General features: G+C 42.2%; 1 protein-coding gene across 1 annotated transcript in view; it reads left to right on the top strand.

Annotated features, from left to right (window-relative positions):
- LOC124168988 overlaps positions 1-22970 on the top strand; it is a 153578-nt gene that overhangs the window by 103756 nt on the left and 26852 nt on the right. The window contains exons 4-14 of the mRNA XM_046547417.1: positions 4929-5179; positions 6476-6936; positions 11320-11776; positions 13615-13955; positions 16026-16305; positions 16958-17415; positions 18345-18450; positions 18924-19105; positions 20162-20351; positions 21298-21549; positions 22390-22591. Coding sequence (XP_046403373.1) covers positions 4929-5179; positions 6476-6936; positions 11320-11776; positions 13615-13955; positions 16026-16305; positions 16958-17415; positions 18345-18450; positions 18924-19105; positions 20162-20351; positions 21298-21549; positions 22390-22591 — 3180 coding nt within the window. The remainder of the gene's footprint in view (positions 1-4928; positions 5180-6475; positions 6937-11319; positions 11777-13614; positions 13956-16025; positions 16306-16957; positions 17416-18344; positions 18451-18923; positions 19106-20161; positions 20352-21297; positions 21550-22389; positions 22592-22970) is intronic.

The following is a 22970-nucleotide window of genomic DNA, read 5'->3' on the forward strand; positions in this document are numbered from 1 at the left end:
TTTTACTCGGTAGCTCAGTCGCGTCCGCGGTTGTCCTCGTCGGCTCTTGGTGCCGCGAAGGCGACGGATCCTGGTCGCTTTATGTGCCAGCGTTCCAGGTTTTCAACGACCCGGCCCAATCAGTTAAATGGGTCTCGTGGGTGTCTACATATTATTGAAAACGATAGTACAATGACGGAAAAAGACAAAGCAAAGCTCCTTGGCGTCTGACTGCGCTCGGATGGGAATCTCTATCGGACCGTAGAATGAAAAATAGACTAAACCTTTTAGATAAATTCAAGAGTAGTGTCTTCTCTGACGAAGTAACCAATATCTTACGAAAGCCAACATACTAGGGTAGATCAGAAATTCGGCGATACGAATATATTAGCTTCACATAATCCGACTAGCGACTAACAGATAGGAATTTAAGCGATGAATTAATGAAGTATTCAGTAGACAGTTAACTCAGGATCTTTGATAGAAAAAAATATCGATAAATACAGGGTATTTCAGGAGGAATGGGCAGTTTTTCAGTGGAGGTGGTAGGGGAGACAATTTGAAACATTTTAGTTGGATGTACTTTGCAGATACGATGTAGACTTTTTTTTGTACCCAGCCTTTTCGACATTTTATTCAATACTATGGATTATTAAGGACGCTAAACAATTAAGGTCGAACGAAAATGTGCGATTATAATTGTCTGGAAGAAATAATCTCAAAGTGAGTGAGATTTTCCAATCGTATTATTGATACTCGGCCAAAACTCTCGTTTTATTAAGGTTTTATTTTGATCTAGTTAGAATTGTTGCGTGAATTAATAGTAAAAATTTAAAATGTACGCCAATTTATGTTTCGGGATCGCTACCATGAGCCATTCGGTTCCGCTAATTTTATTTAAAAAATGTCAACTGATTGCAATGCTTTCTTGATGATTGAGGGCGTGTTTTCCAATTTTGCTGGTATTCGATAAGTCTTTCACTTTGGACGAATGGCGTAATAATATGCCGGTAGTTCGCTGCTGAGATCAAACGAAATGGTCGAGATCGAAGTCGAAAAATCGAGTTTGGATCGAAACTCGAATGTCAAAGCTCGATCTCGATTCCCCCGTGCAGAGGCGTAGCCAGGAATTTCGTTCGGGGGGGGGGGGGGGGGGATGGGGGGGGGGGGAGGGTCCAAAACCAAAGGGGGAAAATTTTGAAAAACAGGGCGCTAACTATAAGTAATGGGTTTTTAACTAATTTTAATGCTTTTCATAAACGAAAAATACTTAATGTGTTAAAGAAACATTTTGTAAATTCCTGATTCGTCAATATTTTGTTTTCTTTCATGAAGGACAATAATTGCGTTTTTATATTTCGGGGGGGTCCGGACTCCCCGAACCCTCTCTGACTACACCACTGCCCCCTGTCCTTTGGCATTTAAAACTCGGTTATTAATCGAAATGGATTTTTCCATCACTATACCGAAGCTGTGAACCTAATTTATTCTTAGATCATAATTTAATGTTATTGCTAAGTTTGTCTGTACACCGGTCCTGAATCTTCGTCTGCATTATGAGGAAGATCGAGCAGTCCGTATGAGCGACCGGGAGTCACCAATCAGACTTCAATGTAGAGCATGAAGCTGCCGTAGTGACCGCAGCCCTATTTTGTCTCACGCAGGCCTTATGGAATGCGACGCCGTTTCCTCCGGATAGTCTTTCTCGCCCGAGATCGTGTTTCACGCGACCGTCGCTTTTTCACGCCGCAATGCGCGGAAAAACCATGTTGGCCCGAATCCGCAAGGCGAGGGGACCGAACGCAGCGGACATTCAGGCGCCATCTCCGGCCAAAAGAGCAGCTGCTGCTCCCGATGACACGGGACACCGTGTCGCCTATCACCTGCCTCCGACAAGACACTAGAATCTCGATAAATATATCTCCACCATGTGATGCGTTGAATCTGTCACAGCTTTCCGCAAACAACATCTTAACCCTTTATAACCCAATGTTGCTTCTAACCAGCATCAAAAATGTTTTAACTTTCAGCTGTATTTAGGAGATATCTAAATACAGCTGAAAAATATCTAAACTAAATATTATTTTGTAGTGTAAAATTTAATGACGAAATATTTAGCAGCCAGGATACTATCATTAAGTGTAAAATTTCCAAGTTTCCAAAATGAAAAATCTTGAAATTTGATTTCTCCCAGAAACAGGTCTGGGTTAGAAAGGGTGCTGGGCTAACAATTACGTTGGTGACCTTAGTACCTAATGTGGATCTGAAACCCAGTGCTGGTCATTTTCAATACTTTTTCGTAATTTCTTAACAACCAACTGATGCGAGGAACAGGTGTTTGTTATCATTTTATATGCTTTATATTTTTATGCTTTTGTTTTTTCATCTCTTTATTTAGAGGTTACTTTGTTCAAAAATTTAACATTTTTTTTTCATTCATTTTTAATGTAATAAAAATTAAATAATTAAGGTTGGACAAAACTGTGCGATTATAATTGAGGGGTTGAGAAGCCAAGGGGTACAGGTATTTTTCTTTCTGGACCGACTTAGGTACAGAAATTGATAAAAGAAATATACAAAAACATGGTTGCCAACGGATACGAGTGATTCTCTGTTCTGTGCTGACGTCTAGTGGAATATCAAATACACTAATAAATATTCAGTTGATCTTCTTTGTTTTCATTTCCAAATTTCTGTTCTCAGCACTTTTTGAAAAAGTCACTTGTGGCGTAACAAATAAACTCAACATACGTATGAGATTGCACGATCGCATTGTTGATGCTCGCTCAATGCTCTTGTTTAATTAAGCTCAGAGATTCAGTAAATACGTCCCATTTAAATATTAACCAGCTCGAAAATTATTACCGGGTACCCGAGTAAGCGGATGCCCTACAAACGCGAGCCCGCGTGAGATCGTTTCCCCTGCTAGGGCCCCCGCACCCGGCCACTGATTTATCTACATAATACCCTGCGGTGTTTGGCAGGAAGTGAGCAAACAACAGCATACAGCATGCCAGAGGATCTCCACATGCACAACATTTAAAAAATATAAAACAGCATAACAAAAAATACGCGCACATTCGTGCAAAGGCAAACCTTGCCAACGGTTTGTAATTCCTATTTGCAAATTCAAGCAAGGCTAGAGCAATGGAAAAATAAAAACACGCCATGAGTCGACCTGGCGAGGGACGCCATGAATAGGGTAGTTTCCTTCATAAAAAAAAACGAAAGGCATTGATTGCGATTCTTTAACCACCATTAGTGTATTCATAATATAATTTTTTTGTTTTAGAAATCCCAGTTGAGACGAATGGTAATGGTCAATTTTAACTGCATTTGAAAAAGGCCAGATTGGCGCCCATGCGATGCCACTCCACGTGACGTCACAGGGTCCTACATGATATACGAGTAGATAGGAGTTTTACATCGTCTGATATTACCAATGCATGCATGAGGCACAGAGCTCAGGGAAACATCTCTTAATAATCACCTATTAAAATTGTCTATGGTCGGAGAGTTTCCTTCGTTTGATTAGGTATTAATATTCCTTATTTAAGCCTCGAGCAACCAGCTAGCAGGGTACTCTACGCTACCGCCATGCTCTTCAGCGAGCAGCCTGCATCGCAGCGGCGTTCATAGCCTCGCACCCAGGTGGCCTCACACAGAAGCAGCCAGACGTTACGCGGGCTTTTCTCAGCATTCATACTTAGCCGTCGCGTTTTCGCGCGCTTGAAATTTTTCACTTTTCATTTAATCGCTAAAAATAGATATCGTCATTTAAAAATCTAAAAGCGTGAAATGCGTACTCCAGGAGTAATAACCTTTCGATTTAAGCGATGAAAAAAACAGGAAACCATCCTATTCTATTAATTGAGACACCTTCGCTACCCTGAATATTACGAGGAAAGAATGACGTTCTAAATCTCCTTATTTCTTTTTCTTTCGTGTCGTGACTAAGAACGACGGTTGAGGATGGATGTTTCTCGTCTTCCGAGAAAAAATTCTGAATTTACTACGTAAATTTAGCTTATACTTTGCCCTGCGCCCCTCCTAAGATTCCCAGCCTAACTTGCCCAACATATGAACACATTATGCACGATATGTTTCTGTACCATAGGATTTGTATACCATGTTTGAATTTGACGCTCGTTGAAGTCTCCGCAATGCATTTCGGTGCAAATTTCTCATCTATGTAATTTCCCAACTGTCTCTATGAGTACGAGGTTGAAAAAGTATTTTCAACGAAATTGTAGGTCTTCCCCTATCCGCAGTATCAATAAACGTACCAGTCGCATGCGTACTTTGTCGGTGTAATAGGTCGTCGACTGGAGGTATACTCCGATAACCCAGATTCTACAAGGAGAGGGGAGTATCGGGGTTTTTTATGTTTAACCGCGAAGCACTCGTGGGGCCAGTTTTATAGTATCTGGAGGGCGTTAACCAGAACATGAAACAGTCGCAAACTTTTCATGACCACTTACTGTGAGTGTACTGTACCTTACTGTAAATTAAAGTAGGTTAGAATTACTTTTAGTTGAAATTATGTTTAGTTAGACCAGGGGTCTCCAAAATACGGCCCACGGGCCGGATCCGGCCCGCGCAGTCGTTTCAAGTATCGAATATCGTATACTTCAGTAATCGGCAAATTGGCTATCCGGCCCGCGGGGCGATTCGGAACTTGGAATGTGGCCCTCGTGGCCTAGTAAATTGGAGACCCCTGAGTTAGACTTACGTTGAGGATTTGGTTAACTGTAACTAAACCCGCTAAATTTTATCTGGACATTACAAAGCCGGCGCTTGGTGGGCAAATTTAAACGATGCTCCTGATCTGCTTACAAATTTCCACAATGGCCCACGAGGTGGAAGGCCAACACTCCAGAAACCACACCATGCCTTTCGTAAAAGCGACTTTTTTTTAACACCTTTGTACATTTTCTTTGTGTGTATAGGCCTTCGAGTGCTGGACACATGCGGTCATGGGTCGTCGAGGGACCGTCTGCTGGCAGAGGCCTTCCCTGTCCTTAGAGACGGCCCCGCTCCCTGCACCGCTGCCAGACAGGACAACCAAGGGTCCCCACTGGCCCTCGGCCTGGCCTTCGGGGACTACTCCGCGGCCCCAAAGGCCCTCCTGCAGAGGTACCACATCCCCACACTCGAACTGGATCCGGTCGCGCTAGTGCCTCCAGAAGACAGGGCCAAGGTGAGTGTATACAATCATGCAGCTGCATGCCAGGTAAAACATTTTGTATTCGGGCGTAGTGCGGGTAAGGGCTTATCCTCTTTCCACCCTAACATAATCTTGTAAAAAGCAGTGGCGGATACAAAAAAAAACTCATGGGTGGCGCAGAGGATATCTTGAGCTACCTTTACTTCATCGTAATAAAGAAATAATCTAGTCACATTAAAAGTTTAAGGCAGTTATATTTAAACTGATTATTCACATACGCAAGACTCTGCCATCTTATGATATAAAAACGTTATAGTTGTGGTTCTGGAATATTTGACAATGCGAACGGCCCCGCAAGGGAACCCCCACGCCTCTCATATGTATCCGTCACTGATACAATCCTTGGATCCAGCTCACTTGGTCACTGGTATACACTTGGATCAAGCTCTGTGAGGTAATGGAGTGAATTGATCAGTTCCTTTCACTTATATTTTTCCTTCGTGAATTAGGATACACTCATTTATTTCCATTCGGCTGACTATGCTGCAAGCATTCCGTCAATTATTAATATTATAAATCTTCTAACGGATACGGTGGATTTTTATGGAGCCTTTACCGAATCACTCCGGCTTGTCTCAATTCCCTTGTTTAATAGACGTCATCAGCATGGCATAAGACCCGAATACAAGAATTGCGACCATAAAGCAGAATAATGCAACCGTTGACGGAGTTTTTCTTTTGAAATGGGGGCAGAAAAAAATGATTCGTGCAAAAGTACTGCTGAGAAAAAGTAATCATAATATATTATTATGTGGCTAGAAGATTCCAAGCTATTGTAGATAAAAGACCTAAGTTTTTTCAGTTATCTCCTCCCAAGGGCAAAGTTTAGAGTTTTATACTGGGGGGCAGAATCCTGCAGGGGGTTGAGGGGCCATTGAATATCCCCCAGTGAAATGGGAGGTAATCCATAGCCCCTAAGTGTTCCTGGAAATTTTGCCTCTGAAAACAGCATTTTAAGTACTATCAGAGAGTAGACTTTATTTAAACTTCTGATGCTTTCGTTATCATTATACTTGAATATACAGAATTTGTAATTTTTTCGGATAAATTACAATTTAAGTTGGCACCCCCAAAAATCCGCCCATGTCTCCTCCAAATCTTTATAATGCCATGTGGGCACTAACTCCGGGTGTACATAGCATTATTTTTCATTCAACCCGTGAGCCTTGTTTCTCTTCCTCTAATACTGATTCAGTTCATCGTCTGTCCCTTTTTTTCATATCTCATCGTTAACCCATCCGACTGTCCCGACATTTGCCCAAACCAAAGGCCCTGATCATGCTGACCCAGCAACTGGAATGGGCTCGGGTCGCAGTTCTCTACTCTTCCGCTGACGACTACAGCGCCGCAATGTTTCGCTCCGTGGTCCGCCTCTCCGCCGACGCCGGCGTTTGTCTTTTGTCTGCGGGAGACGTCGCCGAAGGAGGAACCGCTGCGGAGAGGCCCGATGGGGCCCTGCACAGGGCCCTGAACTCTCTGCTCCAGTCGTCTCCATCCAGTCTGGGGGCCCTGGTCCTGCTCAGACCCTCTGCCTTGGGGCCCCTGGTTCAGGCCCTGAAGGAGCAGGATCCCGAGGAGGCCCGAAGGGTGAAGTGGCTGTTCGCGTGGCCCTTGCGCGGGGACCAACTGGACAAGATGGCCGACCGGGAGACGTTCTCGGTGTCGCTGTCCCCAGCCGCCATGCCGGAGTTCGAATCTTACTGGCAGGGCAGACGGAAAGCCGACCTCAAGTAAGGATTGTACAATTCATGAAACTACTCACTGCACTCTCTCTGTTTTCCTTATTTTCTATCCGCATTTCTCTGTCCTGTTTCTATTATCACGCTATCATAGTCATCAACGCTCATCGATCCTAAAATTCGTTTGACACAGCTGTCTATTTTTATCTCAGCCAATCTTTTAACCATAAGTATAATAATATAAACTCTACGATTTTAATAATATCGTGATAAAGATGTAAAGGTTGTTTTATTTCCACAGAGTTTATTCCGGAAAATACCTATTAATCGAGAATACGATTTTTCACCATCAAGATAACATAACATCTCACAAAAATCAGCCAGCTAAAAACGTATATAAGATGTTACCTTGATAATAACAGCGTATAATGTCGAAAACTTGGTCGGTTACGAAATAAAACCTGCGAAAATAAAACAACTGTTTTATCTTTATCATGATATCAATTCTTCATTTCCACAAGGTATCGCCGGAGACGTTAAACTCATCCAATCCTTTAATGCCTGCATAATTCTTCTGCTTTACATTCGTCATAACCTGCTCTGTGTGTCTCATCCGCGGCCTGCCTCAGTTGATCTTCCCTTCCACCTATCTTCAACGATCATTTCCATTAGACCATCATTTGTCATGCTTTGGCCAATTAAACTATTCCGTCTTCTTCCCAAGTTTTCGAAATACTTCTCGCTCACTCTTCTTGGAACTTTCGTATGACTCACGCGATCCATCCATTTTTGCAAGGCATTATTTTTTCCGATTTTCAGCGCTGCTTCATCTTTGTTTCTTTGCAGCAAACCCTTTGTTTGATACTGAGCTTGCATGCGTAGATTTGTTACGGTAGATTTAAAGTCACTCTCCATCATTTTTCCACAATTTTTGAAGACGCGAATAATTAGTCAGAATTTGCGCAAATATCAAGTTTTTGCAGCTCTGTAACAATTTTCTTCACGAAATCATTATTTTTTCCAAAGTTTCTTATAATTTTAAGCCGCAATCCTTTGTCACTGAAAATGGAAATTACTGTTCAATTTAACATGTTCCTTACCGGAGTATTTAAATGCTAAGAAACAACGTGCCTAGGCAGAAAATATTCGTCAATTGAAATTTATTTTGAGATTGAAAATATGCGTCAATTTGTGCGAACTGCCATGGTTTAAAAATGATTAAAAAGCTAACGTTTAAATAAAACTTTACCTAATCAAACGTTACGATATGTCCATTCATAATAAGTAACAAACAATAACTGATATTTATACTATAAAATACCTATAGCATGCTTCAAAATTGTTTAAGTTGACGCACCTAAATCTTGGTCATTCACCAGGAACGCTTAGAAAGAAATGACCAGAATTCTCGCCATTCGTACGCCACGAGTTAATGGCAAAATTATTTCAGCAAAAATTACCTTCGTCGCATATTTACCAGGAATAGACACAGAAAGATTTCGTGACGTATTTTAATTTTAATTTCAAAAGTCTACAACGTTTTCCAACAAGTTCGCCGACATGTGACTGCGAACCAGTTGAAGCTGATGTAGTGGAGTTTTTGAAATAAATGTAAATTGACAGTAAGATATATTTTTGTATCTTTTCACTGTGCTGTTCTATGATATCTCTCCCGGAAAAGTTGGCTTCGTATTTACCAGGGATTTTTTTACCAGGGGTGAGTCGATTCCACTTTATTTTCGATTCCGATTCTTTGAAATCGATTCCTGATTGTCGATTCCGATTCCATCGACCCTTGTTCATACTTACAGGTGGGATAATGATTTGTCTGTATTATATGCTGTCATTAAAATTTAAGAATTGAATGGAATAGAATAACAAAATAAGGTAATTAGCCCAAGTAGCACATTTATAATAATCCTCATTTTTAATGAAATTATAAACACTTTAACTGTTTCAGATAAAAATAGTCAACTTAACAGTGCACAATGGCTCAGGTGTGTGGCGGCCATTATGCCCATAGCTTACAGCCTATGTTCAAAATATATTGATCTTCCTGGAATCGATAGAACCGGAATCGACTTTAGGCGATGGATTCTCGATTCCGTGCCCGAGAATCGCTACAATCGAGACCTAGCATTTGAAATCGACTCATCCCTATCTTGAGACGTAGGCTTTCGCAGCGAGATTCATTGTTGTCGACGGCTTTCGGGAGCAGCTGCTTATTGCACTTTGTAAAGCGAGCTTTCTCGGCCATTGCAGGTCGCTTCATCAATCGATGAATAAAAACACTAATATTACAATTGAGGATCCTCAGGTCGTTTCCATAATACGTTGCCTAGTTTTTTTTCTTTGGGATGATATAGGTTGGTTTCCTATTATTGTTTATTGCCTAAAGCTCATTTTTATTGCCTTAATCTCATTATTACTGATGGAGTACATATTTCACGCTTTTATATTTTTAAATGACGATATCTATTTTTAGCGATTAAATGAAAAGTGAAAACTTTAAAGCGCGCGACAACGCGACGGCTAAGTATGAAAGCTGAGAAAAGTCCGAGTGACGTCTGGCTGCTGCTTTGTGAGGCCACCACGCCGCTACGATGCAGGCTGCTTGCTACCGAGCACGGCGGTAGCGTAGAGTACCCTGCTAGAAGGTAGCGCTTGGCTTAAATAAGGAATATTAATAATAATACCCTATCAAACGAAGGGAACTTTGCGACCTTAGGCAGTTTTAATAAGTGATTATTAAGAGATATTTCCCTGAGCTCTGTGCCTCATGCATGCATTGGTAATCTCAGACGGTGTAAAACTTCTATCTACTCGTATAGCATCTAGGTCCCTGTGACGTCCCGTGGAGTGGCATCGCATGGGCGCCAATCTGACCTTTTTCAAATGAGGTTAAAATTGACCATTGACGTTCGTTTAAACTGGGATTTCAAAAACCAAATAATTTGTATATTATGAATACACTGATGGTGGGTAACGAATCGCAATCAATGCCTTTCGTTTTCTTTGATGAAGGACACTACCCTATTGGGCTTCCTCTATACAGTCCCCTTGAATAAAAATTGGAAGATGTTTGTCAATTAATATCAAGTGGACTGCATAGAGGAGGCCCAATTCCATCCCATTGAAGGCTGATTTCTGTTGCAACTTCGGTCGCATTTTAATCGGCTTTTTAAAATGTCCGCTCTGCGGTGATGAGTGCAATGCGATCCACTTTTTCTCAATATTTTGCAGTATAATGCTTGTAATTGCGAAGAATGGCATTGAAGAGCTAAGAATTTCATAAATAACATCATCATGTATATAAAATTCGGTAAAACCGCTAATTATAGCTTATTTCCCAATGAAACTCGGATCAATTTGTCCGCCAGGGACACGAGTGGCGACTTTTGTAAACCCATTTAAATACGCGATGTGTGACAACAGATTTGGAGGCCAAATTGAGGATCCTCTTTTGTAATATTCGTTATTAATATACTCGTCAACCCTCCTCACTCCACCGGAGTAGTGGGGGGGGGGGAGGGTGACGCTGACGTCAGAGGAACTCTCAGCTCCTTGAGCGGTGAGCGAACTCTCCCCACTTCGTGGTGTGGCGGACAGGTGAATCATTGCCGAACCCATACTGGAAACATCAAGGCCGTTGTTTTTTTTCGGAAGAGTCTCTTCCGCGTCTGGCTGAGTTTAACGCTGTCCTCTCGGTTAAAATTCTGGGGGCGTTTCTCAGTTTCAATCACCTCGCGAATTAGTCGTCTGTGATAAAATTTTTCTTTGGCTGAGTAAACATGCTCGGCTGTAGCATGTTTACTCCGAGGAAGGACGTAATGTTTCACATCGACGAAACTCAGGTTTTAGCTCAAATAGACGAAGTGCAATACGTATCTGCTCCTGCAAGCCGTTGACACCAATTCATCCCTAGGTCGAACACACAGAGGGGACATCGCGAGAGTGGATGGTCGGGATCTTAATGGCGATGCTATTTTCTGAAACTATGTTGGTGAGGTGGAAAAAGCGTTGCGGCTTTCTTCCACATAGGCCCGGGTTCGAGAGATATTAGCATATAAAGATTTCGCGCACCATGACTTCCCTTGAGTAATCGCTCCCATTCAACTACCGCGGTGGCCTTGTGGATAGAGGCACTCCTCTGTTGTCTCTAGACGCATGCGGTTACTCGAGGAAAGTCATGGTGCGCGAAATCTTTACATTCGAATATCTATCGAACCCGGGCCTATGTGGAAGAAACCCGTGATGTTTTTTTCTACTTAACCTATATTGTTTCAGGAAATAGCATCGGCATTTAGATGCCGAACACTCATCTCGCGATGTCTCCTTGTCAGTAAGAGGCGTGGAAAGTATTTATCTGGAATCGCTTAGCCTATTATGAGCCTACAAAGCCACCGTGACTGACTTATCTTTTTATTATTTCAGCAGGATGGATGCAGATGTGAGATGGCTGGCCGAGTACGAGATGACCAGGCGCGGATGTAAGCTCCCAGGGTGGGCGGGGCCCGGAATCAGTCACCTGCCCAAATGCCACAACACTCAAGGCCCCACCGATGACGGAGAAGGGCCCGAAGACGCCCTGGCGAGGGCCTCTAGTGCTGCAGCAGGCCTCCACGTGGTCCAGACTTTTGCTCAGGCCTTCAGGAGGGCCTGGGAGGACAAGTGCGGGAGAGAGAGGGCCCAGAATGGCCCCTGCAGGGCCCTGGCCGCGATGCAGAGGAAGGAGTTTGAGGAGTCCTATCTGCGGCCCCTGGAGTTTGAGCACAGGGCATTCATCAGGGGAGGCAAGCTGAAAATGGGCGACCCGAGTCGACTGTCCGCGGCGAGGATGGGACTTATAGCGTACAGAAGAGGACTGCACGGCGAAATAATCCCAAAGGAAGTAAGTACACGTCAATTTCATCAGAATTTTTTTAGAATCTCCTGCTTTAGTCACATTTATTGCATGGATTTTCGACATATTTCAACCAATCACTCGGATCAGAGTTACTCCCAAAATATTTTCTGTGGAAGAGATCATTAAATATGCTCGGAGTTTGCATCTTACGATTCGCCATCCTGCTTTGTGCATCACATATCTTTAGGCGGACTCATTTTCGATACGTATCGAATCTCTATTTCATGGGACAAGTGATGAGTGCAAATAGTTTCTTGAAAATATCATTACCTTGAGTAGGCGAATGAAATTTTTAATAAGAATTATCATCGCCAAGTGGGGCAACATATGATGTCGTGTATTTTTTACCAGAGCGATTATTTAATCTGCTAAATGTATCAATTCAAAATTTACGGCAATCACATGCATCTTTGTAAATATTTTTGGTGGACAAATGAAATTTGTTAGGGACGTGCATCTTATCATTTGCCATGTTTGCACACTAGATACCATATATTTAGGTGGGCTCATTTTCGATAAATATCGATTCTGTTTATTCGAGCCCTTTGGATACGGTGGAGTTCTTGCCTTAGCATGACTGCTGTACTGAGCCCCAAAGAGACTTACGTCCCCTCCGTATGGAGCATTGTTGAGGACATTCGTTAAGAAGGGTGTCGCGGATAATCATGCACTCTCAGCACCACCCTTTTTCGATCCTTCCTTGCGGGGACTCCGCATTATCTCGGACTCCAAGAGTAATTGGGCTCCCTCCTTTCGGGGTTTACAACCCAAACAGCGGATTTGGTTTAGGGTCAATCATGCTTCGTTTATATGGATTAGCTATATGGATAATTGTTGCTTGAACGTAAATTGCAGACTTGGAATGGAATTCCTCGTTTTATTCTGAGAATTGTCAAATTTTGAACGAAGGTCTACCGTCAATATTAACGTATTTAATGTAGAAACAATTTCCATGCTGATGTTTGCACTGTAATCGAGATATATGTTAATATTTATCGTAGAATTTCGTTTAAAAGTTGTAAACGCTGCTCAAAGACAGAGAATTCAATTCTTAGTTAATATTTTTTGAGAAGGGAGCAAATATTTATTTCGAAAATTGACTGAATGAACAATTGAATGATCGCGGTCCCTAACCACAAAGGGAGGTAATATATGACGAGGGGTCCGGGAACCTGCTCCCGGTTTTCGGGGGCACGGCCTAAGCCCCGCTTTGTTGGGTCCCGAAACTAAGACTTAGCGAACCCGCGACCGTTATAAAAGGGGGAGAGCCAAGAAACGCATATTTTCGTCATTCTATCGCTTGCGTAGAAAAATCTCCGACGATAATTCGCGGCTTTCGTCTCCCGGTTAAGAAACATGCTGCCGCATATTTTCGACATTCGTAAGGAAAGGGCTTGAAAAGTTGCGAGTGAAAAGACTCCTACGATTTTTTATGGTAATCGTGAAACTTATAGAAAAATATAGTATCAAGAAGACAATTCAGAGATAGTATTAAGCAGGAGAATCTATTCATTTGATTTTCGATATTTTATCGATTCTTTGTTCGACCAATAGTCTCATGATACACGCTTTTTTTCACCTTGCTAATAAAGTTATCCATTGGAACTTTTAGTACGTTCAGATATAGGTGTGGAGAATAATGAAACATATGTAACTTATCCAAGATATACATCGTTTACTTTTTGATAGAGATCAATTGTATCCCAATTGGATACTCTTCAGTTTGGAGGCGAGTGGTTTGGGGTAGAGTTCCCGCAGTTAAATTAGTAAATACGGGTTTAGTTGCTGTAACTCATGATGGTTCCTCCAATACAACATTCAAGGTGTACGCGTACCACTTGGAGGCAGTGGAGATTCTGGACGTGAGCTTCCACCCGGAGGCGATCCCACTTCTGACGCCAGATGTGGACCGCAAGCATCAGCAGCGGGATGGTCGGATGTGCCTGAGGGTGAGGGAGGGGAGGGTGGAGGGAGGCCGCCAAGGGAGCGACACTTCCAGCAAGGCGCAGCACCTGCAGCCCCTCACCCTCATCCCCTCGCCACACAATGTCTACATAGCCGGCATCTTCTCATTGAGGAGTCCTGGTCCTGGGCAACTCGACTGCGGTTCAGACATCAACACGGATGCTGTCAGACAAGTGGAGGCCTTCCTCTGGGCAGTCAGGTCAGTGTGATTACCACGAAGCAGTGGAGTAGCCAGGAATTTTGTTCGGGGGGAGATCCAAAACCAGGGGGGAAAATTTTTGAAAAACAGGGTACTAGCAATAAGTAGTAGGGTTTTTAATAAACTTTAACACTTTTCATAATCGAAAAAAATTCATTTGTCAAAGTAATCATTTGTAAATACATTTTTCAATATTTTGTCTTCTTTTGTGAAGGAAAGTAATTGTTTTTTTAATATTTCCGGGGGGTCTGGATCCCCCGGAACTACCCCCTCACTACACCACTGCCAAAAAGCATGGGCAGAGTTTTGGGGAGGCCAGAGGGAGCCTGGATTTCCCCAACTTAAATGGTAATTTGTCCTAATAAAGTACAAAACCTGTAGAAATGCCAAAACATTTTAGTCTTACATGGTAAATACTTAAGATGCTGTTTTCAGAGACCAATTTAAATAAATTTTCCAGGGGCACTGGGGATCCCCACCACCATTTCACTGAGGGGTGTTCCATAGCCCCTGAGCCCCCAGCAGGATTGCAGCCCCCCCATACATGAAACTCTGCCCATGCCCCGAAGTGGCTATCAGCCAGGGGTATCTCGGGTAATTTGAAGCCCTCGCCTGGGGCTCATTCAGTAGCCCTCCTTTGGTAAATTTTTACGAAATTGCATGCCCAGAAATGGATTTTGCCGTTATTCTTGCACTTAAAAGCTAGATAAAAGTTAATTAAGAATAACAATTTCTTAAGAAAGAAAATATAGTGAAAAGTGTGAGTTTTACAGCCTATAAAATTTAATTATGAACAATGATTCCATTATTTAGTGAATTTGTTCCTTGAAACTGCGCTGAAATCTAAAATAACTCTAACATAACCTTTTGAAATAACCCTTTCAAAAATGTGTCAGGTTTTCTTTTATCATCTGACGCCTTTATGTTATTTTTTATATAATCTTTTTTATGCAGAGTATGCTGTAAAGCAACTAATGAAAACATAGAATTCTATTGTAGCAAAAAAAAACTTTGGGTCAAATACTCTTGAGTCTTTTTTATTACACTTTCCATATACACTTCATGATAGATGCGAGCATTGTAAGGGGCCCCCTAACCTCGGGGCCCCTGTTGATTGCCGACCTGGCCAGACTGCCCCTGCTATTAACTTTTGATATTGTGACCAAAACCTTGAGGTTCTGCCAAGAACAGTGTTGTGGGTGGGTTTTTTTTTGGATCTTTGAGCCTTTAAAAGAGGCACCAAAAATGGGTAAGATGGCCTCAATAATTAAATACTCGCATAAAAATTACTGTTTTTGAGTCCTAAAATTCAGGTTTTCTACATCAAGAATCCCAAAATTTTTCCGGGGAAGGACCACCATTTGCCCTGGGGTGTTTTCCATACATTCCCAAAGGGCCCCGAAATTTCCGGTAATCTCCCCCCATTTCAAAATCCTGGCTATGCCACTGCCCAAGAACACCTTGTTACGACATAACATATTGCCCTCACCCACTTACTGGTATTTATTGCATATACGGTGTAATTGATTATTTTAATGCATTGAATAATAATTGATTACAGACTAAAAGTGGTGATTTGTAGGAATTAAGAATTATAAGCAGAATTAAGTTTAAATAGGAGTTATGTGAATGCAGTAGCAGATACAGAAAAACTTAAGGGGGGGGGGGCACAAAAGATATCTTGAGTTACCTTTACTTGTATCCTAATAAAAAATAATCAAGTTTGATTGAAATCCTAATTAAAAATAATCAAAATTTTAATGAAGTTTATAGCACACATGTACAAGGCAATGCCATTTTATGATATAAAAAGTTATAATTGTGGTTCTGGAATGTTTGGCAATACGGGTGGGCCCGCAAGGGCCCACCGAACCCCCTGCACCCCCTGAACGAATCTGTATCCGCCACTGTGTGAATGTTGCAATTTTCCCGAATGAAAAAAAATTAATATGGTCTTGTAACTACATCCTAACATTGACTAATGCATTAAATACCAGAGTATATAATTGAAAGAAAGTTGAAAGACGTTGCGGATAGATCCGTTATCTAAGACGTTTCTCCCTCTGGCAGGAGGTTCAACGAGCGGCAGGAGGCTTTGACCTCGCCCCGTCTCGGAGCCATCCTTCTGGACACTTGCTCGTCCAGAGTACGTGCCTTGACACTGCCAGCCGGCCTCCTCTCGGCCGGCGGGCCGCACGTCATTGCAGCCATCAACTCCCTCCCACTGCCGGACGTGGAAGCTTCGGCTGGCGTGCTGGCTGCGCTCAATGTGTCATCTGTGGCGACCTCGGAGGCCTCCACGTCTACAGCCGTCACTACAGACCAGCCACGATCGCACTTCTCGCTACAGGTAGAGTACCTTCCCTTTTGGTTATTCATTGTGTAAAAATTTCTTTTTTGAAATCTAAAAAAATTTAAAAATAATGAAAATAATCTTAGTTTTGATTTTACAAACCGATTTCCATGGAGTAAGGCTTCTGGACTTCACTGGAGGCCCCTACCATCACCCCTCCCCCTGCAAATAAGGTCCAGGCCAAAACTTTTATGGCCAGCCCAGATAGATGGAATGTGTGGAAGATCTGTATGAAAGTAGAAATAGGCAGAAAAGGTTAAATTAAGAGGAGAGAAGTGCATTTGAGGAGTAGTATAATCTTGGGTGGGGCCCTTAACACGTTGCGTACCGATGGTGAGAATTCTCGTCATTTTTTTCCCGAACATTCCTGACGGATAACGAAGATTCTCGTCATATAGGCACGTCAACCTAAACAGTTTTAAAGCGTACAATAGGTATTCGTTAGGGTTTTTTCAGTTGTTGTTCATTATTCATAATGAATTGATGCATCATAACATTTGATTGGGTAAAGTTATATTCTGAACATTAGCATACCCTGGTACGCAACATTTTAAGTGTGGAAATCGATAGAGTTCTTCAAGGTATGGCATTGTGACCTATAAAATGTTGCACTTTGGCTCATTCAGCTTAACCTCTTTCTTTTCTGCAGGTTGAAGCCCCACTGTCCATGATCTCTGCCTCCATTGTGAAGATCCTGCAGTACCTCGGATGGAGCTACGTGAGCCTCGTCTACTCGGAGGGTGACCCAGCATCCGAGGCAGGTGTTCGCTCCTTCCGGGAAGCAGCAGATGCTGCCGGAGTCTGCGTCTCCCTCGAACTGCCACTGTCATCTTCTTCGTCTCCAGACTCGAGCGGTAATGGGTCGTCGACGTCTTCACAGCAGTTGGCAGCTGACCTTCTCGGATCGCGTGCGGCAGGTGCACGGGGCGTGGTGCTGTGGGCAAGCGTGGATGGCACGCGGGAGGTGATGAGGGCCATGAGCACGGCTCACGCTCTCGGCACGCTCAGAAGGGAAGACGTATTCTGGCTGGTGGCCAGTCCAGGAGGGGAGGCCAAGGAATTGTTTGAGGAGTTCGGGAATGCTGTCGGAGGAGCACTAATATTCAGGTGAGTGGGAATGTAGAGTAAAGATAAAGGGAGTTAGTTACCATGGGATGTCATTGGTATTGGACATTTTGTGGGCAAGACAAAGTAGTCTAAATGGATTCAACCAATTCAGTGGAAGTTCGACATGTTAAAATAAAATTTAATTGCACCTTTCCACCATAATTTTAATTTGTAAGAAGTGTTTCGGCTCACAAAGCCATCATGCGGTATGCACTATGACATCGGGATCCCTCAAATAATATAAACTTCCTTGAAGTCATTCAATTTGAAATTGTCTCACTTTATTACACGTCTTCTCTCTTCAACTCAAATTTATGTGAATGTCACTTATTGTTATATTGTGTTCAATTGTTTAGTGTTACATCTACTGTTCAGTATGTTACATTTTTATGATTCATTTAACTTCCATGACGTATCCAATATCTATGTTCTGTGGCTCACTGTAATATATGATCTTCTGGACAAATAAAATTATTATTATTATTATAAATTAATGAAAAACCTAAATAAGGAATGAAATTAAATAAATAGAGTTCAATAAAATGAAAAAAAATGAGTTGGACAAGGCACGATGTTACAGTACATATAATATCAGATGATCCCCTTGTGTGCAGAAATGCGTTGTACACATTATAATAATCGTGAAATAGTGCAATTACATTTTATTTTAATATGAATCTAAATGGGTATGCTAGCTATTTGATACCTTAAAAATAATCCTTATTCTTAATGAGGACAAGTGTAAAATAATAACTATACTTAAAATGATATCTATGGTAATTTTGCTCTGATGTCCTTTCATCAAAAGCGACTGTTCCTAAGAAAATATGTATTCCTAATGCAATTATTAAAACACAATTATGCAAATTAGGTATTGTTTAGCCTCCGCTTTTGAAATGTATAATGACCAGTGCCTCTCCTGTTCACAGCCCACAGCACCGCCCTGTTCGTGAATTCCTGCAGCATCTTCGAAGAGTGAGGCCCTCTGGGAGAAGTGAGACTGAGAATCCATGGCTTCAGCGCTACGTTAGAGAAGTAAGGATAATGCCTCATAAATGGTGTATCTTTCATGCCTTCATTCTAATTTTTATTAGGTATTAAAGTTTTCTACCAATTAAGGTACGTTCGTATGGAGTATTTAAGAGGCTTTCTGGCAGCCTCCCCTCGCTTTGTGAACTTCACTCTTCAATTCATAACAAGGCCTACTCCCTTTCATTATATATCTATAAATCCTATTCTTTTCCTTCCTCTCCCTTGTTTACCTAACATTCTACCCTCTAATGCTGTTTTCAACATCTCCTCCTCGCAGAGCACATGCTCCATCCATACCTTCTATCTCCTCCGCATCTCAACTGCAAGGCACCTCTCCTCACCCACCATGTCCAAACTTTTGTTGTTCTCCTATCATGGCCTCCTCTGAGTATGCCGATAGACTATCATATTATTGCATCAGTCTAGTCTAATGGTAATTCAGTTTCAAACGTCTTAATCTCCCATTCCTCCCTCAGTCCCTTCAGTGTGCGGATCCAGTTTGCCGAAGGGTGCTGGAGGGAGGCCGTCCAGCGGACGCAAACACAGTGCAAGCCGTGTACGCAATTGGTGCAGCTGCCTTGAGGGCGAGGAAGGAGCTTTGCCCAACTTCCAAGCCCAGCATGGACAGCCTATGTCCCTCGTCCTCCAAGAACGACAGGTGAGATTAACAAAATAGAGTAAACATGCAGCATTTCAAAATTCCCAATCCAGCACAGACTCTACTCATATTCATGTTCATTATTGACACAATAAACCCATTCAACTTTACGAGGAGGGAATATGAAAAATAATATACATAATTGATCAGATGCATAATATTCTAATAAAATTTTTGAAGTACAGCGGACTCCCGATTATCCGGCTGCGGTTTGTTCGTGTTGCAGATTATCCATGCATGAATTTCACTCTCGGTCAATATTTTCCGGGATCTTCATAAAAAAATAAAATCAGACACAAAATTATCGGAATTACTGTATCTAATTATCGGAATTACTACAGTAAATGCTACACCGGACTTATTATTTCCGTTAGAATCCCATTCGTAAAACGGAAGTGATCGCGCACTGGCTGCATTCATGGGAGTACCGTATTTCTGTTTTCCAAGCCTCGTAGTGTGCGACCGCGGTCCTTGATCACGGAAACACGTCGCACAGCAGTTGCAACCCGTGCAACTTGTGTGAGACGTGACTACACGGCATGGTGCATGACAGGGTAGTTTTTGAGGTCGAGCAGTGGTTTTGAAGCATTCGTGCAAACCACTTTTCCATATCCGTGATCACACAGCCACGGCCTATCCGTGTTTTCCGATTATTCGTGCCGTCTCTCCCCGTCATTAGCGCGGATAATCAGGAGTGTACTGTAATCATTATTAGATAGGTACAAGTAGCAATAACTCAAACACTTAATTCAATATTACATCTCTATACATATTCCTCAAAAGTATCCATGTCATCATACACAACTATGTACGTATGAAAATATTTCTACATAGCCACTGAGTTGCTTTTCAGGAAGAAAATTCTAAATTTTCGTTTGGGATGGACAACTCAAGAGAATGCTCTCCTTTCCTGCAGATCAATTACATTTCCTGAGCTATGTGATCTATTGGAGAAAGGACAGATTTTCCAGAGATTAAAATTTAGTATAAGCAGAAATTAAATGCGCACCTAATTTTGTCAAAATGATTGATTTGATAAATTGTTTCTCATTACAGGACGGACGTCAACAGGGCAGTGAATGCCTACCTACGATACTCGACATCAGAGAAAGCAGACGGAATGACATCAGGGGAAGAGTTCCGACTGACAGCAGGAGGCTATGGCAACGTTCCCATTGAGATATCCAACTTCAGGAGGGGTCCACGTGGACGCAGCCGGTCGCTGGGCAATGTCTACTACGAGAGTGTAAGTGGTGATACCCTACAGCCAGATACCAAGTCTTGTGTGGAAAAGGTGCGAAGGAGGCCAAGATAGTCACTTTCACAAGAAGGGGCATGGCACGTAGAAGATTCTTGTAATGCCCTCCCAACCCATTTCTTGTGATGCTGCTTGGTCTTAAGTTCACGGATTGGTGGAAATTTATACAATAGAGTCCAAGTTTTTGGTAGGAGCCTAGTCTATATGACAATAATTTCACCATGACTTAGTCAAGTTTTCTTTCTATAACTTACTGATTGATTCAGTGGCACCGACTCCATGGGGTCTGAGGGGGCCCGAACCCCCTCAAAAATTCGTTATGGGTGTGAGGAAAAAATGTGTCAGGCTTGTCGATTTTCCCCGGAGTGTCCAGATATCAAGATTCGAGGTATCACAGTTCTAATGTTGATCAAATGACTCTTCTAAAATGCTTAAAAAACTTAAAACTCACTACTTATAAACTTCCCCAGGGCAAGATTCCCAGTTTCCCCCCCCCCCCCCCCCCCCCCCAATATATTATGTAAGTCGGCATCCCTGGATTGATTCAATACCAAACACCAAGGAAATCAGAAAATATGTGTACTAAAGTGCTGTAGAGGGTTTCCTCGGGCTTGCATCAAAAACCTTTTGGCTTTAAAGGGTTTTCACCACCTGAAACAAGGATCTACATGATCCCACTACATATAGGCAGGGGCGGATCCAGGATTTCTTTCTGGGAGGGGCACAAGCAAGGCCGTATCCAGGATTTTGTTCAGGGGGGGGCACAAGGATACTTCGTCATACAAAACGAACGAAATGATAATGGGACCGTATTAAAAATCTAGCATATTTTTAAGGGTCTGGGGGGGGCACGTGCCCCCGTGCCCCCCCCCCTGGATCCGCCTATGCATATAGGCAAACACCCTGAATCTGATTGGTCACACGCATCTTCCAGGTTGGCCTCTTCCAGCAACAGCAACTGAAAACCCTGACGAACATGGTGGCTTATAAGGACTCGGGGGATGAGCTCCAGGTGTCCACGCTGGCATCCCAATGTGCCAAGCACTGTCAGAGGTGCAGGCACCGCTCCATGGACAGGATGACCACCACGACAGATGCCAGGGTCCACAACAGCGAGACATTCTACTTGGCAGCATCACTCGGAGTCCATGAACCGTCACCCAGGCCCCTTGAGTGCAGCGGAGAGGTACGATCAATTTGAGATTATGCTCTCTTGAATAACCATACTTAGCAATCAATCCCGTCGTAATTGAGGCTAGCATATGTCTCAGATAAAGTGATACCTTTATTTATAGGTATCAAATCTATTTATGTGTACATATCTACCCATTTTGTGTGTACCGTAATGAATTACACATTTGTTGCACAACGCGACTTGAATCATAAGTATGTACTAGTAAATGCATTTGATCTTATAATTTCCTGGCTCTAGCAGAAATAGACATTGAAGAAATATGATTTTTTCCAAATAACTAATTAAAGTATGATAAGTCAGTATTTATGCAAAATATTTACTTGAATGAATATTTTGGAAAGCTGAAAAGGCTGTACTTTCCTTTAATCCTGGAGTTATATTTGCAGTTACATAATTGCAGAGCGTCAAGCGGGACCAGTTGTTTTTCCTTTCTTTCTTCTCCTTGTTGATTTCCCTGTAGCTCAGCCAAATTCACTGACCATTAAAAATTCTTGCAATCCAGCAGAAAACAATCCCAGCATAAATATAATATGCCTACTTAAGTAATTATACAATTGTTTACTACTGAGTGACTAAATTAACTTATTTAGAACATAGTCTAATGCGCATTGAGTGATTATCACTTTATAGCCCTCTGTTCTCTCTCTATTCACTTACTCTGTGATATTACATTCAAGAATACATTTTTTTAAATCATCCACATAGTGATAAACATTGTAATACATTCAAAGAGTTTCCCATGAAAAACTGAATGTGATGTATGTATCTTAAGTCATTTTGACAAGCCGACTTTACATATAAGTCTCATAAACATCCAACAAACGAATTAAGGTGAGCACCGATGGCATGCTGCAACTGGAGGCCTTGCTGTGGGCCGTGGAACAAGCCAACAAGAATGGATCCCTACTGCCACCATCTGTCAGACTGGAGGTCATTGCCATGGACACGTGTGGATCTGCACAGAAAACTTCTCGGGATGTTGCAAACCTCATTGGGGAGGCAGAAGGTGGAGCAATGGACAAGGGCAGATCAGGTGGGTCATTCTCCTATAATCGTGAAAACCAATGTCCATGGACTGCCATAATAAAACTAAAACTGTTTAATCAAAACTAAACTGGCATATTCTTCTGTATACTCTTTTAGTAATTTTAGTGACAAATTAGCAAAGAAAAAAATTATATTCCTCAAATTTAGTGTCCACGGACTATTATTTGTCATGTCCATGGACAGTCCCACGTAGATTTTTGAAGAGGTGTTTATTTAATTAACAGCCTTTGATAAATAAATTATTATAACATCTATCATTACACAAGTTGCGACAATTTAAATACAGTAGATTCCGTTTAATGGGTCCACCGGTTACTTGGGGCAGCCGCTTAATTGGGGCAGATCTTGAAGAACAGAACCCAATA

This window comes from Ischnura elegans, chromosome 12 (assembly GCF_921293095.1).
Source record: "Ischnura elegans chromosome 12, ioIscEleg1.1, whole genome shotgun sequence".
NCBI classification, from domain to species: domain Eukaryota; kingdom Metazoa; phylum Arthropoda; class Insecta; order Odonata; family Coenagrionidae; genus Ischnura; species Ischnura elegans.